Genomic DNA, 20,700 nt, shown 5'->3' on the forward strand with positions numbered 1-20,700 from the left:
CAAACAACATAAACCCACTTGTTAGTTCCACCCAAGGTGGACGTATATTAAGCATCAGCCCGAGTTCACTTGATGCCCAACTCAGCTCAGTGATGAATTATTAAATCAAGACACAAAGTGGTCAAATGGTGCCATGCCCGACTCAATGGTCAGTCAGATAAAGGCAAAAACATAGCCAAATCAGCTACAAAAATGGTTAGTAAGAATAGCTTATATTTAGACATATTTTTATTAAAAATGAGGGTGTTATGTCACTTTAAGTATCACAAGCATAGTAGTACATGTTTCGCTACTTTAAATGTTTGTTTTGCAGGTACAGTTTTTTGTAGATCTACTTATAATGTCTTTCAAAAGGCAAAAAAAATAGAAGTAAAATAAAAATCATTAAATACTGACGCACATTTTCAACACACTACTTTGAAAAGCTCTAGAACAGGATTTCTCAACAGGGGGTCTGCGGATCCATAGGGTTCCATGAGAAGTCCCTGGGGTTTTGCCAATGGAGATCACATAGCAGAACGAGAAGAGGATGCAATGTGCCTGTGAGGAAGGGGAAAGCTTGGATGTATGTGCAAGGGGCTGCTTGGACACAATGGAAACAGTGACTCTTCCTGGTAGTGGATCTGCCAGCAAAGAAGGAAGAGAAGACTGCATATAATGCACAACCCAGAAGGACTGCCTTGAATACACACTGAGACATCACTAGGTAGCTTAAATGGAATAGTGGAGATGGGGGCTCCCAGCTGAGGGGTGGCTGTGGTGCAGGAAAGTGCTCCTGTGAGGGGGATAATGGGGCTTTTTAAGTATTAGGCACTCGGCCTAATAGGGTTGCCAGAGAAAGAAAATAACAATAATTATAAAAGTGTAAAGATTTCCCTATGGAGGTTAGTGGACGGCAAGTAATCAGCATTATTATCATCAATGTTTTTGGTATATTTATGGTGATAGTAGTAATATTGTTGTCATCATCACAATAAGAAAAATGATTTACATGCTGTATTTCTATCGTGGCAGCATATTCTGCCATGCAGTACAGAGGACATAAAAGTATTTTTAGCCACCAAACACAATGCAGATCTGTTTTTGGCACTGAACAATTTGTAGAGCAAAAACAAGCCCAAGTTTTACATTAAAAGGGGATTTTACAGATTGCTGATTGTGCTAATGTAGCATGCAGTTGTGGATCTGAAATATTTTTCAAGGGTTACCCAAGACCTGGAAGTTTCTTCAATGGTTTTTCCAGGGTAAAAAGCTTGAGAAATCTGCTCTGGAATCTGAAAATGTCATACCTTTTAAGAAAAACTAAGGCATGTGTTTCTTATCATGCTTTACGCAACTGCTTTGCCTGTTTTGTGACATACTCTGTCTTTTACACAAATTCAAAGCTGGGACAAGGAAGGGGAGGGCAGAAGGAGCAAGTTTCCAGGCGCAGTGGCTATATATAGAAGAGGGGAGCTCCAGCTGCTCCCTTCTTCCAGCCTCTCACTGACAGAACTGTCTATGGTGTGTCTACTAGGCAGGGCCTCTGATAGGGGGGGACCACCAGCCCTGGTGTAACATAGGGGGGCCCACACAGGGTGGGGGATTAGTGACAGAAGACAATTGTGTTTCTTTTCCTCCAGTGGATGAAAGCTGCTCTCCTCCTCTTTCCCTGCTGCCAGCTTTTATCTGCTAAAAAAGAGACAGTCGTCCTTCACTAATCTCCCTCCCTGTGTGGGCCCCCTCCTCTCCTCTCAGCACTGGCTCCTGAGTTTATCTCTCTGATTGATTTAAAATTCACTGCTTCTACAGGAGTTTTGTGTTCTGTTCTGCTGTTCTGTAGAAGCAGCTCAATGTTATCCTATGTGTCCATGCACATTAGGACGTTTACAGGCGTATTTTGAGCTCAGCGTTTAGAGGCAGGAAAAAAAAAACCTTCTGGTTTGCGTCTCTGATTGGAGATTACTGGCAGAAAAAAATGTAAAACTCTCCTAAACTTGTCTAAACTTTGTACAAAAAATGTTCTATATGAGTATTTTTTTCTGCTAGGTGAATTGGAGTTTTTTTTTAAGCCCAGTGTGTATAGAGCCTAACTTTGTATCTCTCCCTCTGATCCCGCAGCCTGTATATTTTTTTCATCTCGCCTTCATTTTTATTTATTAACTCAGTTTTATCTTTTAGATTTGGCAGGAATTCTGAGTTATGTTGTATTAGTGTCTGTTAATAGTTTTATTGTATTTTTAGCGAAATATAGCTTTAATATTTTCTTGGGGGGGGGGTGTCAGGTAGTCTGTACGGGGCCCCGCGATTTTTATCAGCAGCCCTGCTACTAGGGTTGTCCCGATACCACTTTTTTAAGACCGAGTACAAGTACAGATACTTTTTTTCAAGTACTCGCCGATTCCGATTACCGATACTTTTTTTTTTAATGTCATGTGACAGTTTTCAAAGCACAATACCAATTAGGTGGCACTGATATGCAGCACTGATGAGCACTGAAAGGTGGCACTGATTAAGCAGCACTGATGAGCACTGACTGAAAGATGGCACTGATAGGTGGCTGGCACTGATAGATGGCACTGATAGGTATTGAGACAAAACTAGTGTCTACAGGGCTTTTTTTTTCCACATCATGATTGTACTCGGTACTGTCACCTCCAGCACTAGCCCTGTGCTCTTCACTGTCGCTTGTTGTAAACGCAGAAGCCCCAATCTTCAGTCCTCTGCCCCCCTCCCATGCTCCACAGCTGTAATCTTCAGGTGCTGGGAGGGGCTTAATACAAGCACTGGATCTGTGACAGGCACTCATAAAGATGGCTAAAAATGTCTGACTTTTCCACTTTCCTCCTTACTTCATAGAAGCTGTACTACAGCTTCTATCAATGAAAAGCGCTTTAATAATGGAGGACGGGTGGGTGAATGAAAGGTCTGCTTCCCACATTCATAGATCACTTTTCATTCATGGAAACTAATTTATGGCTTCTATGAATAGAGGAGGTGGTAATAGGATGGTTATAGTTGACACTCTTGATGAGTGCCTGTCACGGTCCAACGCTTGTACAGCTGTGGCATGTGGGGTATGGGAGTTTGGTAGAAGACTGTAGATTTCCACTATGACAGCAGGCCCTAGCACAAGATACCCAGAACTAGCATCCCGATACGAAAGTGGCCCGTCTGAATCCCAGGACCAGCTGTATTTTACCACAAGCGCTTTTGGTTTTACTTTTGTGAGTATGCTGAATAATTTCCCAAACATTCAAATAACTGGTTTTATACTATGTGGTTTCCCTGTCTTTTTCCTTATAATATGGTGGTATCTTGAAATCCGGTGGAGTAATTATTTATACCGGAGGAAGATCACCTTGCTTTTCGGATCCTACATATACAGGCAAATATTGACTTCTCTAAGTCAATACACTCTGGTCAGCGTGTTTACAGAGCACGTGGTGACAGAGCATGGTGGTGTGGTTATCTTAAAGAGGAACAGCTGCACTGTATTGGATGAAGATATTTTGGAATCAGTTTTATTGTATTTGGGACTTTGGCGATAATATATATCACTCTATTGATTTTACTTCACATATGGTGATAGCCTTTTATATATATTATTAGTGTTGCACTGTATTTTATTTTTCATGTCATAATACATACCTGGATGGGAAGTCTCTGATTCTATCAGTACTTCCTAAAGCTGCATTCTATTTCAGGGTCAGGCCCCCTTTCATATTGGGAGGCTGAACAAGAAAACAGCTAAGTACACAGCAGTGGCGGCTGGTGGTACATTTTTTGGGGAAGGGGGGCGGCAAACAAACCCCCCCCAGGTCCGCACTCACCCATCCCATCGCCGCAGCTTCCCTGACTTCTCCTTCCAGTCAACCGGGTCTTCTTTGGATCCGCCTCCTGTCCTGATTGGCCTGGAGGATAAGCCAGAGACCAATAGCGAATATTGATTTTCTAGTGTCACAAGTGAGTGGGTTTGGGGTGCAGTGCTCTGCGCCCCAAGCCCAACCTTTTTCAAGCCAATTAGAGCCGAATGCTCTATTCATGTGCTTGAAAAAAAAACTCATAGAAAGCTATGAGTCCATTGCCCTGCATGCAAAACTAGGGAGGCGGCGCCCCTGCGTCCCTAAGCCCCTCATGGACAGGCCACTACTGGTACACAGTTAAATACATATGAGTGCAAAAGCAAAGGAAGGGAGAGAACAGCGCAGACCTTGGGTGTAGTAAAAGGATCAAAGGGCTTTATTAAAAACAACATATGTACTCACAAAAAAAATGCGCATATAGTCCATGAGAAAGAGCATACTCAACACACAGCACAGTCACAAGTAAAGGATGGATGAGCAGCCACAGTGTCTGGATCACTGTGTGGCCAGCTGACAGGTGAAGAGCTGGGCTGGATGCCAGAAATATCTGCTGCTCCTGCTTGGCTCACTCAATGGAAAGGACAATGGTCGCCTGTAAAGTGGGTTTGCAGGATGAGTTTCGAGGACTTCTCCTCTTTTTCAGCTCATACATATATACATATGAATGAACTGTCTTACTTGTCAGAACATTTATAATTCTGTTTAGCCAGTTTTCTAAGTTAAACACCACTGCCAGGCAATTTAGCCAGGTCCTGAACTGCAGTCAAACAGTATATAATTTGTAGACGTCTGTAGGGGTTAAAGCCAAACTCCAGGCAAATAAAAAGTAATTCCTTGCAGTAAGGCTGTGCCCGCATTGCAAGAGGTAATTGTTTATATCTAGGGGAACAAGAAAAAGGTAAATACCTACCTGATCCTTAGCTCCTCTCTGCAGCTAGGTCAGTCCCCACAGATTCTGAGCTCCTGTGCTCTCATCTTCTAGGGTCCTGGTGTTATCAAGACCAGAGCCAGTTCTATAGCTATGCTCTGAACTTGAGAACACTAATGGACAGTGCACCGTCGGGTCATAGGAGGGTACCATCTGCAGGAGAGCCCAGGGTCGTGTAAGTAAAACTATTCCTCCTCTGCCCTGGAGAGCTATTAGGGCTGTATTAAACCCAAAAACAAACAGTTATTATATTGCAGCTTACCAGTTCTTAGATGTGATGGCTGCATTTGTTTCCTTTTATAGGATTTTTTTTCTTCTATTTTCATCTAGTGAATCAGCCAGCAAGTCTGTTTTTTAAAAGCACAAGATCCTTCAAGCAAATTAAGAGACTCTCTTGGGGAGCCCTCCAGGTCAACAAACCTAGTGTCCCCATTGGAAGGTTTCCCCTCTATTCCTGTTCTAGTTACAACCCATGATTTGGGATTTTCTTTTACTTTTAATGATAATGGTAAACTGGACAAATAGAGAGGTGAATCTTCCTAAAGGGGCACAGACGGCACTAAAACCTGACAGGTGTTTTCTAACTTTTCCTCAAAGTTACAGCTATCCTGGGGCTGAACAGGAGAAAATAAAGCCATGTATAGCTTCTTAAAACACATAGAAAAGATAAAAGGATTGTGGGGAGGAGAACTTGTTCACTTGCACATTTACTTACTGGTGTTTTCTACAAGCAAAACTATTTCATTAAACAAAAGGAAAAAAGTATCAGATGCTGAAAAATACATGTATATAAGTTTTTAACCAAAGAAGGTATTTTTGGCCCTCCCCATTCCAAAACTTGTATAATTATATGTATGTATCTAGTAAACAGTAAACTCTTTTATTTATATATTTTTGTGTACTTAAAAGTAAATATTTACTATATGATTGAATATTTATTTTAACATATGTGTTCTGCACAGGGCATGAAGTATTTACATCACAGAAAGTTTATTCATGGTCGACTCAAATCCGGCAACTGTGTAGTAGATGGACGCTTTGTGTTAAAAGTCACAGATTATGGGTACAATGAAATCTTACAGACTCAAAGGATTGCACATGAAGAACCTTCTGCACTTGGTAAATTGAACCAATATATTGTGCGAAGATGCAAAAATGTCAACAGTTATTTTTGTGTCATCGTCATCTTTTTTATGCACATTTTAAATTTGATTTCGAAAAGGGGAAGAGACAGCTAAAATTGTGCAAGATAATATGCAAATATTTGAAGATCTCCACTCAGATTGTAAAGTAAAATTCTGATGGGAATAATTAAGCAGTCTACATCTAAGTTGAGGATTAGGGCTGAAGTTAGGTCTAGAGTTAAAGAGGTATTAAAGTGATTGTAAAGTCTAGTTTTTTTTTTCTATAAAAATAACAAACATGTTATACTTACCTGCTCTGTTGCAGTGGGCTTGCACAGAGCAGCCCAGATCCTCCTCTTCTCGGTCCCTCTTCGATGCTCCTGGCCCCTCCCTCCTGTTGAGTGCCCCCACAGCAAGCAGCTAGCTATGGGGCACCCGAGCTGAGTCACAGCTCCCTGTGTCCATTCAGACACGGAGCTGCAGTCCGGCCCCGCCCCGTCTCTCTCCCAAATGACTAGCCAACTTTGATTGACAGCAGCGTCTCAGCCAATCAGGAGGGAGAGTCTCGGATGGCCAAGACACTCGTGGACATCGATGGACAGGGATGGGGCTCAGGTAAGTATTAGGGGGGCTGGGGGGGGGGGGCTGCTGCACACAGAAGGCTTTTTATCTTAATGCACAGCATGCATTAAGATAAAAAAACCTTCTACGTGTACAACCCCTATAAACCCCAAAATAAAAATGTAATATATTGCTTTTCTTCTTTAATTTCACTTGTTAATCCTGCCAGTAAAGGTCCATTCACACCAGACGCAGTGAGATTCCTTTGTGAATGCATTCCCGCTGCACAGACAGTCCAGAATCAATGTTAGCTAGTTAACAAGCATTGTTCACATCGTTGCATTGTGTTGCAGTGCCCTCAAAAAAAATTGGGCATACTGCATTTGTTTTGCAACTCAAAAATGCATAAACACATATAAAGGCATGTAAACACAATGCACATAAATGCAATTCTGGGAACTTCCTATACTGTAGATCATTGAGCTTTATCTTTTGCCATCCGGAGACTAGAGTGAGCACACCTGCTTTTCTGGATGTGCACCTATCTGACCCAAGGTTGTGACCTGGGCCAGAGATTGGGGTTCTGTGAGCTGGGGAACAGAGAAAGTCGATCAGAGTGCGCAGAGGCTTTGACTGAGCTATTGGCGGGACACAAACCTTTGCTGCAGAGAGACTGGAGCACTGTATACCTGTGGGCTGAGAACCAGAGCCATTACAGACAGATCCAGAGAACATTTGAACATCAAGACCATTGATGCCATACCACTGGGACTGGTGAGAGAGCACTGCTACCACAGACCTTTTTTGCTAGTGGGAAATCAGCATATAGAGACTGGACATTTGACTAACAGCTGTTACCACTGCATGCAGACTTTACCGGGACTGTATTAATATGCACCACCATAAAGACTGGGCCCCAAAGTTAGCTGGCTGAAGAATAAGGGCAATTGACCTTCTCGTTAGATAGCTGCTCTATTAGAATTTAATTTGCTGCCACAAGTAAGGGGAGATTTCTACAGTAAGCCCTGGGTCTCAGCATAGCTATAAAGTGCAATTATCAGCAATGTATACTGGTTACAGGAAAGTTATAACAGCAGCGTTCACTACCATAGGTATTGTCATTCATGTCATTGCTCTGTGTGGGTGTAGGTTACCAGGTATAAATTACTCCTGCTACCTGGAACTCCTTACCAACCTGCTACAAGTTAATATTCATATTGTCTAGCGAATTGTGATTACCTGTGTTCTCTGTTTACTTATTTATGACACTATTGTCATTTACCTCAATCCATAACAATATACTAAATTCTGCCTTCACTAATCAGTTTGGTGTCTACTTCCTGGTATTGAGTTATAGTTTTGTGCAGAATATCTAACTTTGTGCTCTCAACAGTATTGCAAGTTCTCTCTGGTTAACCTGGTGTGTCAGAGGGGCCAAGGTTCTCTACAAAGATGAGTTAAAGAACAGAGAACCCAAAATTATAAAGTGGCTCCTCTAGGGGTAGCTGTACATTTCAGGTGTGAATGGGTTTAAGTCGGTTATTTTTCAAATTCTTTTAATAGAAAAAGCTGTTCAGAAAAATTGGCAGTTATAGAGTTGAAACAAACCATTAAATCATATTTACAATGATTAGCTTTTATTCACTTATGCAAAACCTTTATCCTAAAAGGAAAAAAAAAACAGTTTTCTGTAACAGCTAGTGCATTTTAACATTACCCTCTACCAGACTGGCCAATATGCTGTTTAAGGGTGTCTCCGTTACTCTTCCACTGGAAGGCTACTGCAGGGGAAACTGGCAGGATCACCAGGCAAAAATAAAGGATAAAAGCCTATAAAAAGAAAACTAATGCAGCCACTACATTTAGATATTTGTAAGCTGCAATATGTAATTTTTTCTTGTTATGTTTAATACTGCTATCAGTCCTGCTTCAAGGCTAGAGATAGGACAACAGTTAGAGAAGAATTGAGGTTCTTTTGTGTGCCTGAGCTCCGGCTCCATAGATGTCTGTGGGGATTTTCTGACTCCCTAATGCTATAGAGTGATGCTCAGGGATTGAAAGCTTGGTGTATAGCCACATATTACAGCAGATTAACTCTGGGTGACAGCCACAGCTGCCAAATCTGGAGAGTGATGTTTTTAAAGGAAATAGTATATCTTCAGTAAGTATTGATTCTGAACTATTACTAGACTAATAATTATCCCTGTTTTTTTCAGAGTTACTATGGACAGCACCAGAATTACTGAGAGATCCACATGCAGCACTGCATGGTACATTTGCTGGAGATGTTTATAGCTTTTCCATTATCATGCAGGAGGTTGTGGTACGTGGACCTCCATTTTGCACATTGGAACAAACTCCAGAAGGTAACAGAACCTTCCCAAGAAACATGTCAATGAGCATAAATGTCCGTTTGCCATAATTACTTCCATTATTTTGTGATAATAATGTCTAATTGACTTTATTTTCAACTTATGCAAAAGTTCACCAATGATCTTTTATGTACTCTGTTTTTAATGATTACTAAGGATGTCAATTCAATACAGCTCTGCACTATATGTTTAAATGTTGCAATGTAAATGTAAAAGTACATAACATGAGGTATAAAATAAGGCTTGTATATACAAACCAGGTCAGTGAAAAAGATATATCTAATGCCGCGTACACACGGTCGGACTTTTCGTCTACAAAAGTCCGACAGCCTGTCCGACATACTTCCGACGTACCTTCGGCGGACTTGCGGCAGACTTTCTTACGAACGGACTTGCCTACACACGACCACACAAAAGTCCGACGGATTCGTACGTGATGACGTACACCGGACTAAAATAAGGAAGTTCATAGCCAGTAGCCAATAGCTGCCCTAGCATGGGTTTTTGTCCGTCGGACTAGCACACAGACGAGCGGATTTCGGGGTCCGTCGTACTTACGACGTAAAGATTTGAAGCATGTTTCAAATCTAAAGTCCGTCGGATTTGAGGCTAAAAAAGTCAGTTGAAAGTCCGGAGAAGCCCACACACGATCGGATTACCAGCCAGCTTTAGTCCGTCAGCGTCCGTTGGACTTTTGTAGACGAAAAGTCCGACCGTGTGTACGCGGCATAATATCCAAATCAAATATATACGTATATACTGTATATATGTATGAAGAAGACCTGACTGATGTGGATAAAAGCATTTTTTTCTTGCCTTTATAGCCCCACAATGATTACTAAGGATGTCAATTCAATAAAGCTCTGCACTATGTGTTTAAATGTTGTAATGTAAATGTAAAAGTACATAACATGTGGTATGAAATAAGGCTTGTATATACAAACCAGATCAGTGAAAAAGATATATCTAATATCCAAATCAAATATATACATATATACTGTATATATGTATGAAGAAGACCTGACTGATGTGGATAAAAGCATTTTTTTCTTGCCTTTATAGCCCCACACTACAGATATGTCACATCCTGGCTTCTAGAATTTAGGTGTATAGTCTGTAATAGTAGTTATATCTGTAATATCTGTATATAGAATATCGGTAATAGAACACCTGCATAAAACAAAATGAAAATAAGAATATAATATATGCTTTTGCTTATTTACTGTGTATATTTTGGAACACTGATGATTTTCAATACTAAATGTTTTAGATGTATTTTGGTATTATATTATTTGCTTGCAGTTTTAAAATAAAACTGATAAGGAAATAATGACGTATCAATCAAAATCTTTATATATAACTTTTGTATATATACTAAATACTGGGCACACAAAACAAAACTGAAACTATTTTCCTAAATCCCCTTCAGCACTTCCCAGAATCATTTTTGAAGTCATGTGCTTTGTTATTGGCAGGGCATAAAAATAAAAAAAAGTTTTTCAAAATATTTGTTTTCATGACAGCTGTGACTCATTCCTTACCAGATGGACCAGTGTGATCAGGGAGCTGCCAAGCAAGCATTGTTTGATGTGCTTTTCCTTAGCTAACCCATAGTGGTTTGGGAATCCCTTGTCATTTTTTAAATATTTATTTGTAAAACAAATATTGGATGCATATAACAGAACAGATATGAAAAAAAGATTAAAATAAATATCCTTTAGAAAATGAAAATAAAATTGACCCAAAACCTTTGCAATTTTCCTTTAACTGATAATTCTTAACTGCAAAAAAATCTCTGCCACAGTAATTTAGGTAAACTACTGCTACTGCAAAAATTAGGCCTCATTCTCACGAGGCGGATCCGCTTCCACGGAGTCCGTCTCAGTCCGCCGGCTCAGCGGGAGATCTCTCTGTTGATCTCCGCTGAGCCGGCGGATGACAGGTCCCTCTCTGCTCACTGAGCAGGGAGGGGCTTGTCAAGCGCCGTTGGTTTCTATGGAGAGATCGGACGAAAACGGACAGCATGTCCGTTTTCATCAGATCTCACCCGATCCAATAGCAATGGATCTGAACGTAAAGGCATCCGTCTGCTTTTAGCGGATCAGACCGGGTCAGATGTCAGCGGACATGTCACCGATGACATCCGTCGCTCTATAGACTAGCATGGTGCGCCGACAGGCGGACCTGAACAGTCCGACCATGTGAAAGGGGCACGCTCAAGCTGATGTTTACTGCTTTGTTGTTAGGAGGAGTAGGATTTCAGATTCTGGCTAATTTTTGGATCTTCATTCAGACTGGGAAGAGACAACTGATATTGTTTCACCACTAAGTACTACATAGATCATTTTAAATCACCAGAAACATCCAAAGTACCTGGACAAGGGGAAGTCTAACCTGCATTGCTACTGTCACAGCAACCTCCATGATGTTTATCTTGTTTATGTACAGTATATAATATTTAGAGAGTATTTATGTGGAACCAAGTGAGTGTTTTAACATTTTATTCCATTTTATTAGAAATCATCCCAAAGCTCAGAAAACCTCCTCCTTTGTGCCGCCCAGTGGTCTCTCCTGATCATGCTCCTATGGAGTGTATTGTACTCATGAAACAGTGCTGGAATGAAGTACCAGACAGACGTCCTTCTTTTGATGAAATATTTGATCAAGTAAGTTGCCTGTATCTGAAGCTATATGAGCATAGCTGAGCATGTCTTAATCAAAAGAAGCTGTAGAACAATTGCCTGTGATCTCAATGTGAATGTGCTGGTACCTCCTGAAATCTTCTGTCTGATTTAGCTGATGGGTAAAAATGAAACTTTGTTCATTTTCCCCACAGAAACGAAAATTACAAATTACAAAGTGCAAAGAGTATAAAGCAAGTGCACCAGATAGTAGCAGCTAGCACACAGGGTGACTGTGCAAACCCTTTTAAATCAGTGGTGGCCCGTCCATTAGGGGCGCGCTTAGCGCCACCCCCCTATCCATGGGTCCGACCCCCTAATCTACATGGAGGGTGTCGCATGCATGGATTACAATGGGTTTTTTTTTTTTTTGTCGCACGTGATTAGAGCCAGAGGCTTTAATAGGCTTCAAAAAAGGATGGGCTCGGGCGCAGAGCACTGCGCTCCGAGCCCACCCAGTTGTGTGACAATAGCGAATGAATATTCACTATTGTCACACTGATCCTCCTCCCAGCCAATCAGGAAGCAGGTTAGGTGGTCATATTGGATGCCTAGGAGGAGGAAGGGAAGAGACGCATGGCAAAAGCCACCACGATGCAGAGGAGGAGGAGACATGATTAAAGCTGCTGCCCGTCAGCCATAGGAGCGCTTAGATGGGGTAACCGGCTGACAGCGGGGGTTGCCGCCGGCCGACTGAGGGGGGGTGGTTGTTTGCCGCCCCCCCCCCAAAAAAAACACCAGCTGCTGCTGTTGTGAATAGGAAAAACAATATTTAGTGCGCGCTTAATAAATTAATCTGATACAGAAGGTTCAATAAAAGTCCAGAAAACAGCTGTATTAGTGCAGAATGTGATCACAGTGTGTGAAGAAAGTTCATCCAATGTTGATATTCCTAGAGTGCTAGATGCTCACCAGAACATAGAATCAACTAGCAATATATAACATCCAGGAAGATCCACCAAAACTAGTGAAAGAAATCCAGTGAACATGAGCCTCCACCCAAACTATGCACTCACCAGAATTAGGATATAAAACAGCGCTAATCGTTATCCTTTATCAGGAACTCAACATCATTTCACGTGAACACTGAGCTCTCTTTCCTTCAGAGATCCACAAGCTGTGTATAAAAAGCTCACCAGACTTGCTGCACCACTCTTGTGCTCTAAATTGATGGGTCAGGTCTGATCTCCAAAGTGTGTCTTCTCTTTGTCCCATCACCTTCCACTCCTCCTCAAAATATTTTTCCTTTAGGCCCCTTTCACACATACAGACCGTTCGTCCGTTTTTCATCCATTCGTTGACGGATGAAAAGCGGACATCAATGCAGTCCGATGGAAAAACGGATGACAACTGATGATCATCTATTTTCATCCATTTTCATCCGCTTACGGCAACATCCGTTCTTTTGAACGGATGAAAGCTCTAATTTTCATCCGTCAAAAAAAACGGATTGTATGAAATACAGATGTTAAAGCGGTGTTCCGCCCAATAAAAAACAAATTAAAAGCCAGCAGCTACACATACTGCAGCTGCTGGTTTTTAACAATAGGACACTTACCTGTCCTGGAGTCCAGCGATGTCGGCACCGCAGCTGATGTTTCCATCAGCTGTTGGGTGCTGCCGGCACCATTGCGGGTAAGGGTACCCGGCAGTGTAGCCTTACGGCTTCACACTGGGAACCTTACTGTGCATGTGTGAGGCCCTGCTCCTCTCTCCTACTGGCCCGGCCACAGGGAGAGGAGGAGAGAGGAGGGAGCCCCACAGTGATGTCACGGGCCGTGGCCCGGACTCCCTGAAATGGGAACTGGGGTCAAAAACAGTTATCCTGTCACCCCTCCCCCCCGAAAGGTGCCAATTGTGTCACCGGAGGGGGAGAGGAGACAAATCAGCGTAAGTTCCACTTTTGGGTGGAACTCCACTTTAACTGACAAATGGTTAGTTTTTCATTCGTTTTTGCATTGGTAATGGATGTAAAAAAAAATTGATGAAAAACTGATGAATTGAACTGATGAAAAAATGGATGAATTGGACTGATGAAAAACGGATGAACTGAACTGATGAAAAACGGATGAACTGAACTGATGAAATGAACGGTCCGTATGTGTGAAAGGACCCTTTTTGTGTAGGATCGGTTTGACCAGTTTGGGGTAGTTTAGGATGTTAGTTGATAAACACTGGAACAGTGTACTGAGTATTTACAACCCATCCACTCTTTGTCTATACACCTAGAACCAAGCTGCTAGTAGAGTAGAATTGCATATTTCTTTATTCTTCTAGTAGCTGATTACAGGTACTACAAGTACCTGATTACAGTACTGATTCAAAATAGGCATTGTGTCCAATATAGCCTTAAAGACATTCCCATGCTTATCTAATAACATTAGATATAAATAGTTACCTTTTCTAAAACTAAAACCTTACATTGCCTCTACTAATTTTCTACCCTATATAATTTTCTCCAGCAATTGCTGGACTACACCTCTATAATGCCTGGTCTTAACAGATTGGCCAAGAATTTCCCCTGGCTTCAAGTTGATGCTCTCTTAAAATCACTATATTTATCCTGAGGAAGTCACAGTGTACAGTGAGATGATGCTTCAGTTTTTTAATCATTCTTATATATCTCCACATTGCTCTTACCTTATGAGCCTCAAGCTCCTCTTTTTAATGTCTAAGATTTAGACATTTTTTTTTAAACCAGGCAATTGTTTATTGAGATGTCACAAATTTGTAAAACCAGACATTAAAAGTAGTTCACATCAGATATTAATTCAGCATACCAGTATTGTATTTCACATCATGGGAAAGCTTTAAGCATCCTTTAGAGCCGCATCTAGGGTTATGCACAACTGGGACACTAGGGCCACCATTTCAAAGCAGGTAGACAAGCTTTAAACATTTGGAAAGCATGGGCATGCAAATTCCAGCCATAACATTATCAGCTAAATTAAACATATCCATTTTTGTGATAAATTTCACAATAATAACCTCTCCATTACTAAATCAGCTGTGGCCAAACCAGGAGAAGCCAATCAACTACCCCATATCTTCTCAAATTTGGAAAAGCTGTACCTATGCTGATATATCATCTTTTCTAACCTCAATGTTGTGCCCATCTGTGCAAGCCACATTTGAGGTGAAGGGGGAGTACTGGAAGTCCAATTAAGTAAAATGAGCCTGTGAGCCTGAAACAATGCTCTGGATGCGGCCTCTTTAACATACCTATCTGGTATTACAGCACCAAGAAAACCTAGTATACAGTGTTTAGGATCCATGTCTATGGAGATCTGAAATGTGGAGTTGACCATAGTAACCACAACATTCCAGTAGTGATGAAGCTTCAGGCACCTCCATAGCAAGTGTATAAGTCCCCTACATCCCTGTTACATCTAGCGCATATGGGGTCAGGGCGTACGCCCATGGAATGTAGCCTGAGTGGGGTATGGTGAACTCTCAATAGAATGTATAATTGCGTCAGTCTCTGTGAGACTGCCTCCAGAGCCTCCTCCCATTGGTCTCCTGGGATATCATCTATGTCCCACTCACACCTTTCACATGCAGAGCTAGGGAATTTCTCCAGATATACCCCAAGGAGCATAGCATAGCAGTTGGAGATAAAGCCCTTGGTAGAATGGGACTGCTGCATAATTCCAAAGATCGGGGTTGGTGACACCTCAGAGGTCCCCAGAGACCACTGGGCATTCACAGCGTGTTTCAATTGCAATAAAAGAACATATTAGAGGGAATGCCATATCTAGACTGCAAATGTGCAAAGGAGATTAAATGATCATTAGTCATGATATGTTTGATATGCGTCAACCCATACCCTCGCCACCTATCCGCATGCTGTAACTTGGCCAATTCGGGGTAGGTTTGGTTATCCCAAATAGGACTGTACCTTGTGTAACCCGTAACCTTTTGTAGCTGTTTAGCTTTCTCCCATATTTTGTGTATAAGTCTATAAGTCAGATACTGTTTTTTTGGTTTGGAATAAAGCTGCGACTCTAGACCCTCAGCTAAGGTATTGGTCCCACTAAACTGCAACATTACAGACAGCGTTGAGTCATGAGTTCCATCCTCAGAGGCTGTCGTCCTCGCTAGGTCTCCCACCAAGTGTTGAGACAAGTTGAGCCGCAATGTAATAGAGCCAGGGGTTTGGGAGAACCAGCCCTCCCCTATCCTTTGTCTTCTGCAGTTGTTCTAGTTTCATTCTAGCATTACCTCCTTTCCACAACAGGGACCAGAAAATAGTGTTGACCACACAGAAAAATTTTAGCGCGATAACCACCAGGGAGTTATGAAGATGGTAGAGAATTATCAAAATAATTTTGACCAGATTTGCCCTTCCTGCCACAGAGAGCCATAACTTGGTCCAGAGTTTAACCTTGTCCCTAAATTACGTTAGCAAGGGGAAGATATTTAAGCGGCAGTAGTCTATGAGCTGTGCAGAGATTACTATCCCCAAGTATTTAAATTAGGTCACCACTGGTACTGGACAAAGGGACGCCGTTACAGGGATGACCCCCTGATCCAAGGGTAATAACGCCGACTTAGACCAGCTGATTGTTGTTTTGCTTGCGTTTATCTAGCAAGGTTACTTTGTGGTATAAGCAGGGAAGCTGAGACCTCTGCAGTGTGTAAATGTGCTTTTACTATACAAAAATGCTGTACATACAAAACTATTACAATATTAGGAACACAAATCAAGGCTGACAGAAACAGTTTCTCACAAAAGTGAGTACACCCCTCACATTTTTGTAAATGTTTTATTATATCTTTCAACACTGAAGAAATTACACTTTTCTACAATGTAAAGTAGTGATTGTAAAGCTTGTATAACCATGTCAATTGCTGTCCCCTCAAAATAACTCAACACACAGCCATTAATGTCTATACCGCTGGCAACAAAAGTGAGTACACCCCTAAGTGAAAATGTCCAAATTGGGCCCAAAGTGTCAATATTTTGTGTGGCCACCATTATTTTCCAGCACTGCCTTAACCCTTCACAGGTTGCCACTGGAGTCCTCTTCCACTCCTCCATGACGACATCACGGAGCTGGTGGATGTTAGAGACCTTTTGTCAGGGCTGGCTCAGCCCTTCCTTCTCTGAGCTGGCCGCTCAACTGTCGGCTAATTGCCAGCTCTCATCTCTCTCCACAGTTAACCAGCTGTTGTGGATCTGCTCGTCAGTCCCGCCTACTTAAAGATCTCCAGCTCACTTAATTCCTGCCTTCGCCTTGGTCACATCACAAGAAACCATCTCCTGCATTCCTGTTGGTAATCCACTTGTTGGTAATATTTTTTCCAGATTGGATGAGCAAGATCACCGCATGGATCAGTTTGCCATGGCGTTACAAACGCTCCTGAGTCACACGGCTCACCTGGAATCCCCCACTGTGGCTGCTCTGGTACAACCTGAGTTGCAGGCCATCCCTGCTGCTGCGCCAGTCTCTGTGCAGGCACCCGCCTTGATTATTACCTCTATAAGAGGTATGTCTTGTTCCGCCCCGCCACTTCTCTAGCGAGTTGGGGGCGATCCAGTTCAATGCAGAGGGTTTCTCAACCAAGTTGAGATATACTTTGAGATGCTGCCCCAGGCGTTTCCCACGGACAGAAGCAAAGTAGGGTTCATGATATCTTTGCTTTCTGAGAGAGCCTTGGCCTGGGCTAACCCTCTATGGGAGATGCAAAAACCTGTTGTCTGAGTTTGTGACCTCCTTTAAAAGGGTATTTGACGTTCCCGCATGATCCGCTTCTGCTGCCAAGTGCCTCATGTCCATCAAACAGAGTACGAGAACTGTTGCCGACTACGCCATTGAGTTCCGTACTCTGGCAGTAGAGGTTGCTTGGAACAATGAGGCCCTCATGGCTACTTTTTCTCATGGTCTCTCAGATTCTATCAAGGATGAGATATACCCACTGAGCTGGAGAGCTTGATCTCGTTTGCCATCCTCATTGACTTCAGACTAAGCGAAAGACTTTCTTTTAAGAAGCGCTTGCGGAAGCCTCCTGTACGTTTGCCTCCAAGCTTTGCAGTCCCACCCATGCCTCCCTCACCTCCCATGCCTCCTGGTACCGAATCGGTCAGTGAACATGAACCCATGCACTTGGGCTTAACGCATCTCTCTGCGGATGAGAGAGCCTTTAGAAGGAGGGAGAGATTGTGCCTTTACTGTGGCCAGGCAGGTCACTTTTGGAAGTCTTGTCCTACCCGTCCTGGGAACACCCGAACCTTGAAGTCCTGTCATGGACAGACCTTAGGTGGTGTTGTGTCGTCCCCAGTTATCCAGAAGGATAAGCCCCTGGTTTCGGTCACCTTTTCTTGGGCTAAGTCGTCTATCGCGATACAGGCTCTAATCCACTCTAGGGTTGCAGGCCTGTTCATTGATGCTGCCTTTGTATCAAAGCACTCGATTCCACTGCAGCTGCGTGACTCTCCACTTGCCATTGAGGCTCTTGACGGGAGACCTCTACAGCCTGCTGATGTGACTCATGAGACGGTTCTGTTGTCCATGGCCATAGGGGCTCTTCACCATGAGATAATCCAATTCCAAGTGATTTCCTCTCCTAAGTTTCCGCTGGTTATTGGTTATCCTTGGTTACAGAGGAACAACCCTTCTTTTCATTGGCTCCATGCTGAGGTTCTCTCCTGGTCACCACAATGCAGTGAAACATGCTTCCGGAAGGTAGCCAAGGTCCTGTGTACCTCTTCACTCTCCTCCCTGCCAGAGGAGTACTGTGATTTTAGTGATGTCTTTGACAAAGGTCAAGCCGGTAGTTTGCCTCCACACCAGCTGTATGATTGGGCAATGGACCTTCAACCTGGTGCCACTCTCCCTCGTGGCCGGGTTTACCCTTTGTCGGTCTTGGAGGATAAAGCCATGGAGGAGTATGTTGCAGACGCACTTTCTCGGGGTTTCATCTGCAAATCCTCGTCTCCTGCTGGTGTTGGTTTCTTCTTTGTGAAGAAGAGGAGCGGTGAACTGAGACCTTGTATTGATTATAGGGGTCTCAATTGTTTAATGATTAAGAATGCCTACCCGATCTCGTTGATTACAGAGTTATTTGATCACCTCAAGGGAGCAACGGTTTTCACTAAGCTTGATCTGAGAGGGGCTTACAATCTTGTGAGTGGAAAACTGCGTTTAATACCAGAACAGGCCATTATGAGTATCTTGTAATGCCTTTTGGCCTTTGTAACGCCCTGGCAGTTTTCCAGGAATTTATTAACGATGTCCTCCGAGGTTTGTTGCAGCTATGTGTGGTGGTTTATCTCGATGATATCCTCATATTTTCCAAGTCCCTGGAGAGCCACCACACAGATGTCAGTCGTGTGCTTCAGAAATTAAGAGAGAACAATCTCTATTGTAAATTGGAGAAGTGTGAGTTCCATTGGTAACAGGTTAAATTCATGTCATTTCCACTTCTGATTTTTCGATGGACCCAGAGAAACTTTCAGTAGTCCTACAGTGGTCTTGACCCATGGGGTTACGTCCTCTGCAGCGTTTCCTGGGTTTACCAACTATTATCGGAAGTTTATTCTTAACTTCTCGTCTCTGGTCAAGCCCCTGACCAATATCACCAGAAAGAACGGTAACCCACAGAGTTGGTCTCCGGAGTCCATTAAGGCCTTTGGAAGTCTCAAGGCTGCCTTTGTTTCTGCTCCTGTGTTGGCACATCCTGATCCTACATTACCTTTTATCCTTGAGGTTAATGCTTCTGAGACTGGTGTTGACCCCCTTCTGTCTCAACGTACTACCTCTGAGAGTGCTATGCATCCTTGTGGCTACTTTTCCAAGAAATTGTCACCTGCCGAGTGCAATTACAAGATTGGTGACAGAGAGCTGTCGGCAATCATTTTAGCCCTGAAAGAATGGAGACATCTCCTCGAAGGTACCACTGTGCTGGTTCTCATTCTTACTGACCATAAGAATCTCACATTCTTGTCTGAGGCTAAACGCCTCTCTCCCAGAAGGGCGCGATGGGCTCTTTTCTTGTCAAGTTTCAATTACATTGTCTCATTCTTACCCGGTACTAAGAATGTAAGGGCTGACGCCTTGTCACGGCAATTTTCCTCCACTTCCAAGTTGGAGTCGGTTCCGGTTCCTATGATTCCTCCTGATCGTATTCTGGTTACGGTTCGCACCAGTCTTCTCCTTTGGGTGACAAAATTCTTGGTGCTCAGGTCGATGCTCCTCCTGAGAAACCTTGTGACCGCTGCTTTGTCCCAGAGTGTCTCCATACTGCCGTGCTCCAGACTTACCATTCTCCCAAGGCAGCTGGCCACCCTGGTAAGAATCAACTCATTTGGGCCATTTCCCAACAATTCTGGTGGCCTAGTCTATGTGCTGATGTAACTGCCTTGGTAGCTGCCTATTCCATGTGTGCTCAGAGTAAGACTCCACGACACCTTCCAGTGGGCCTCCTACAACCCATACCCAATGTAGAGAGGCCCTAGACCCACCTGTCTATGGATTTCATTGTGGAGTTGCCCAACTTCCAAGGCAACACAGTTATCCTTATTGTGGTTAACCAGTTCTCAAAGATGTGTCATTGTATTCCACTTAAGAAGTTGCCCACTTCTAAGAAATTGGCTTCCATTTTTGCTCGGGAGATCTTTCGCTAACATGGGCTACCCAAGGTGATTGTCTTGGACAGGGGTAGTCAGTTTGTGCCCCGGTTCTGGTGAGCCTTTTGCGCACAGCTGGGAATTCAGCTTGCTTTCTCCTCTGCGTATCACCCTCAGTCTAATGGGGCCGCAGAACGAGCCAATCAGTCCTTGGAGGAATTCCTACGTTGCTATATTTCTGACCATCACAACAACTGGTCAGACCTATTACCATGGGCAGAGTTTGCTCACAACAGTGCCTTGAATTCTGCTTCTGAATTGTCTCTGTTTATGGCAAATTATGGTTTCCAACCTTCCATGTTGTCTGACTCGTTTGTTCGGCAGAGTATTCCTGCACTAGAGGAGCATCTCCGTGGTCTTCATTCCACTTGGGCACAAGTCCAGGATGCTTTGCGTCATACTAATGATAGGTACAGACTCCATGCTGACCGCAAATGCCTGCCTGCGCCTTTCTACCTTGTTGGGGACAGGGTCTGGCTGTCATCTCGCAACCTCTGACTTCGTGTTCCCTCACTGAAGTTCGCACCTCGGTTTATTGGGCCTTTCCATAACTTTCGCAG

The 20,700-nt window shown here is 43.1% G+C and overlaps 1 protein-coding gene across 5 annotated transcripts in view; it reads left to right on the forward strand.

Annotated features, from left to right (window-relative positions):
- The window catches only part of GUCY2F (guanylate cyclase 2F, retinal), a 190,439-nt gene that overhangs the window by 116,360 nt on the left and 53,379 nt on the right, over positions 1–20,700 (forward strand). For all 5 annotated transcript variants that reach the window (XM_073599375.1, XM_073599373.1, XM_073599377.1 and 2 more), the window contains exons 10-12: positions 5,736–5,892; positions 8,675–8,824; positions 11,348–11,496. In XM_073599375.1, coding sequence (XP_073455476.1) covers positions 5,736–5,892; positions 8,675–8,824; positions 11,348–11,496 — 456 coding nt within the window. The remainder of the gene's footprint in view (positions 1–5,735; positions 5,893–8,674; positions 8,825–11,347; positions 11,497–20,700) is intronic.

The sequence above is a fragment of the Aquarana catesbeiana genome, linkage group LG09 (assembly GCF_042186555.1).
Source record: "Aquarana catesbeiana isolate 2022-GZ linkage group LG09, ASM4218655v1, whole genome shotgun sequence".
Classification (NCBI taxonomy): Eukaryota; Metazoa; Chordata; class Amphibia; order Anura; family Ranidae; genus Aquarana; species Aquarana catesbeiana.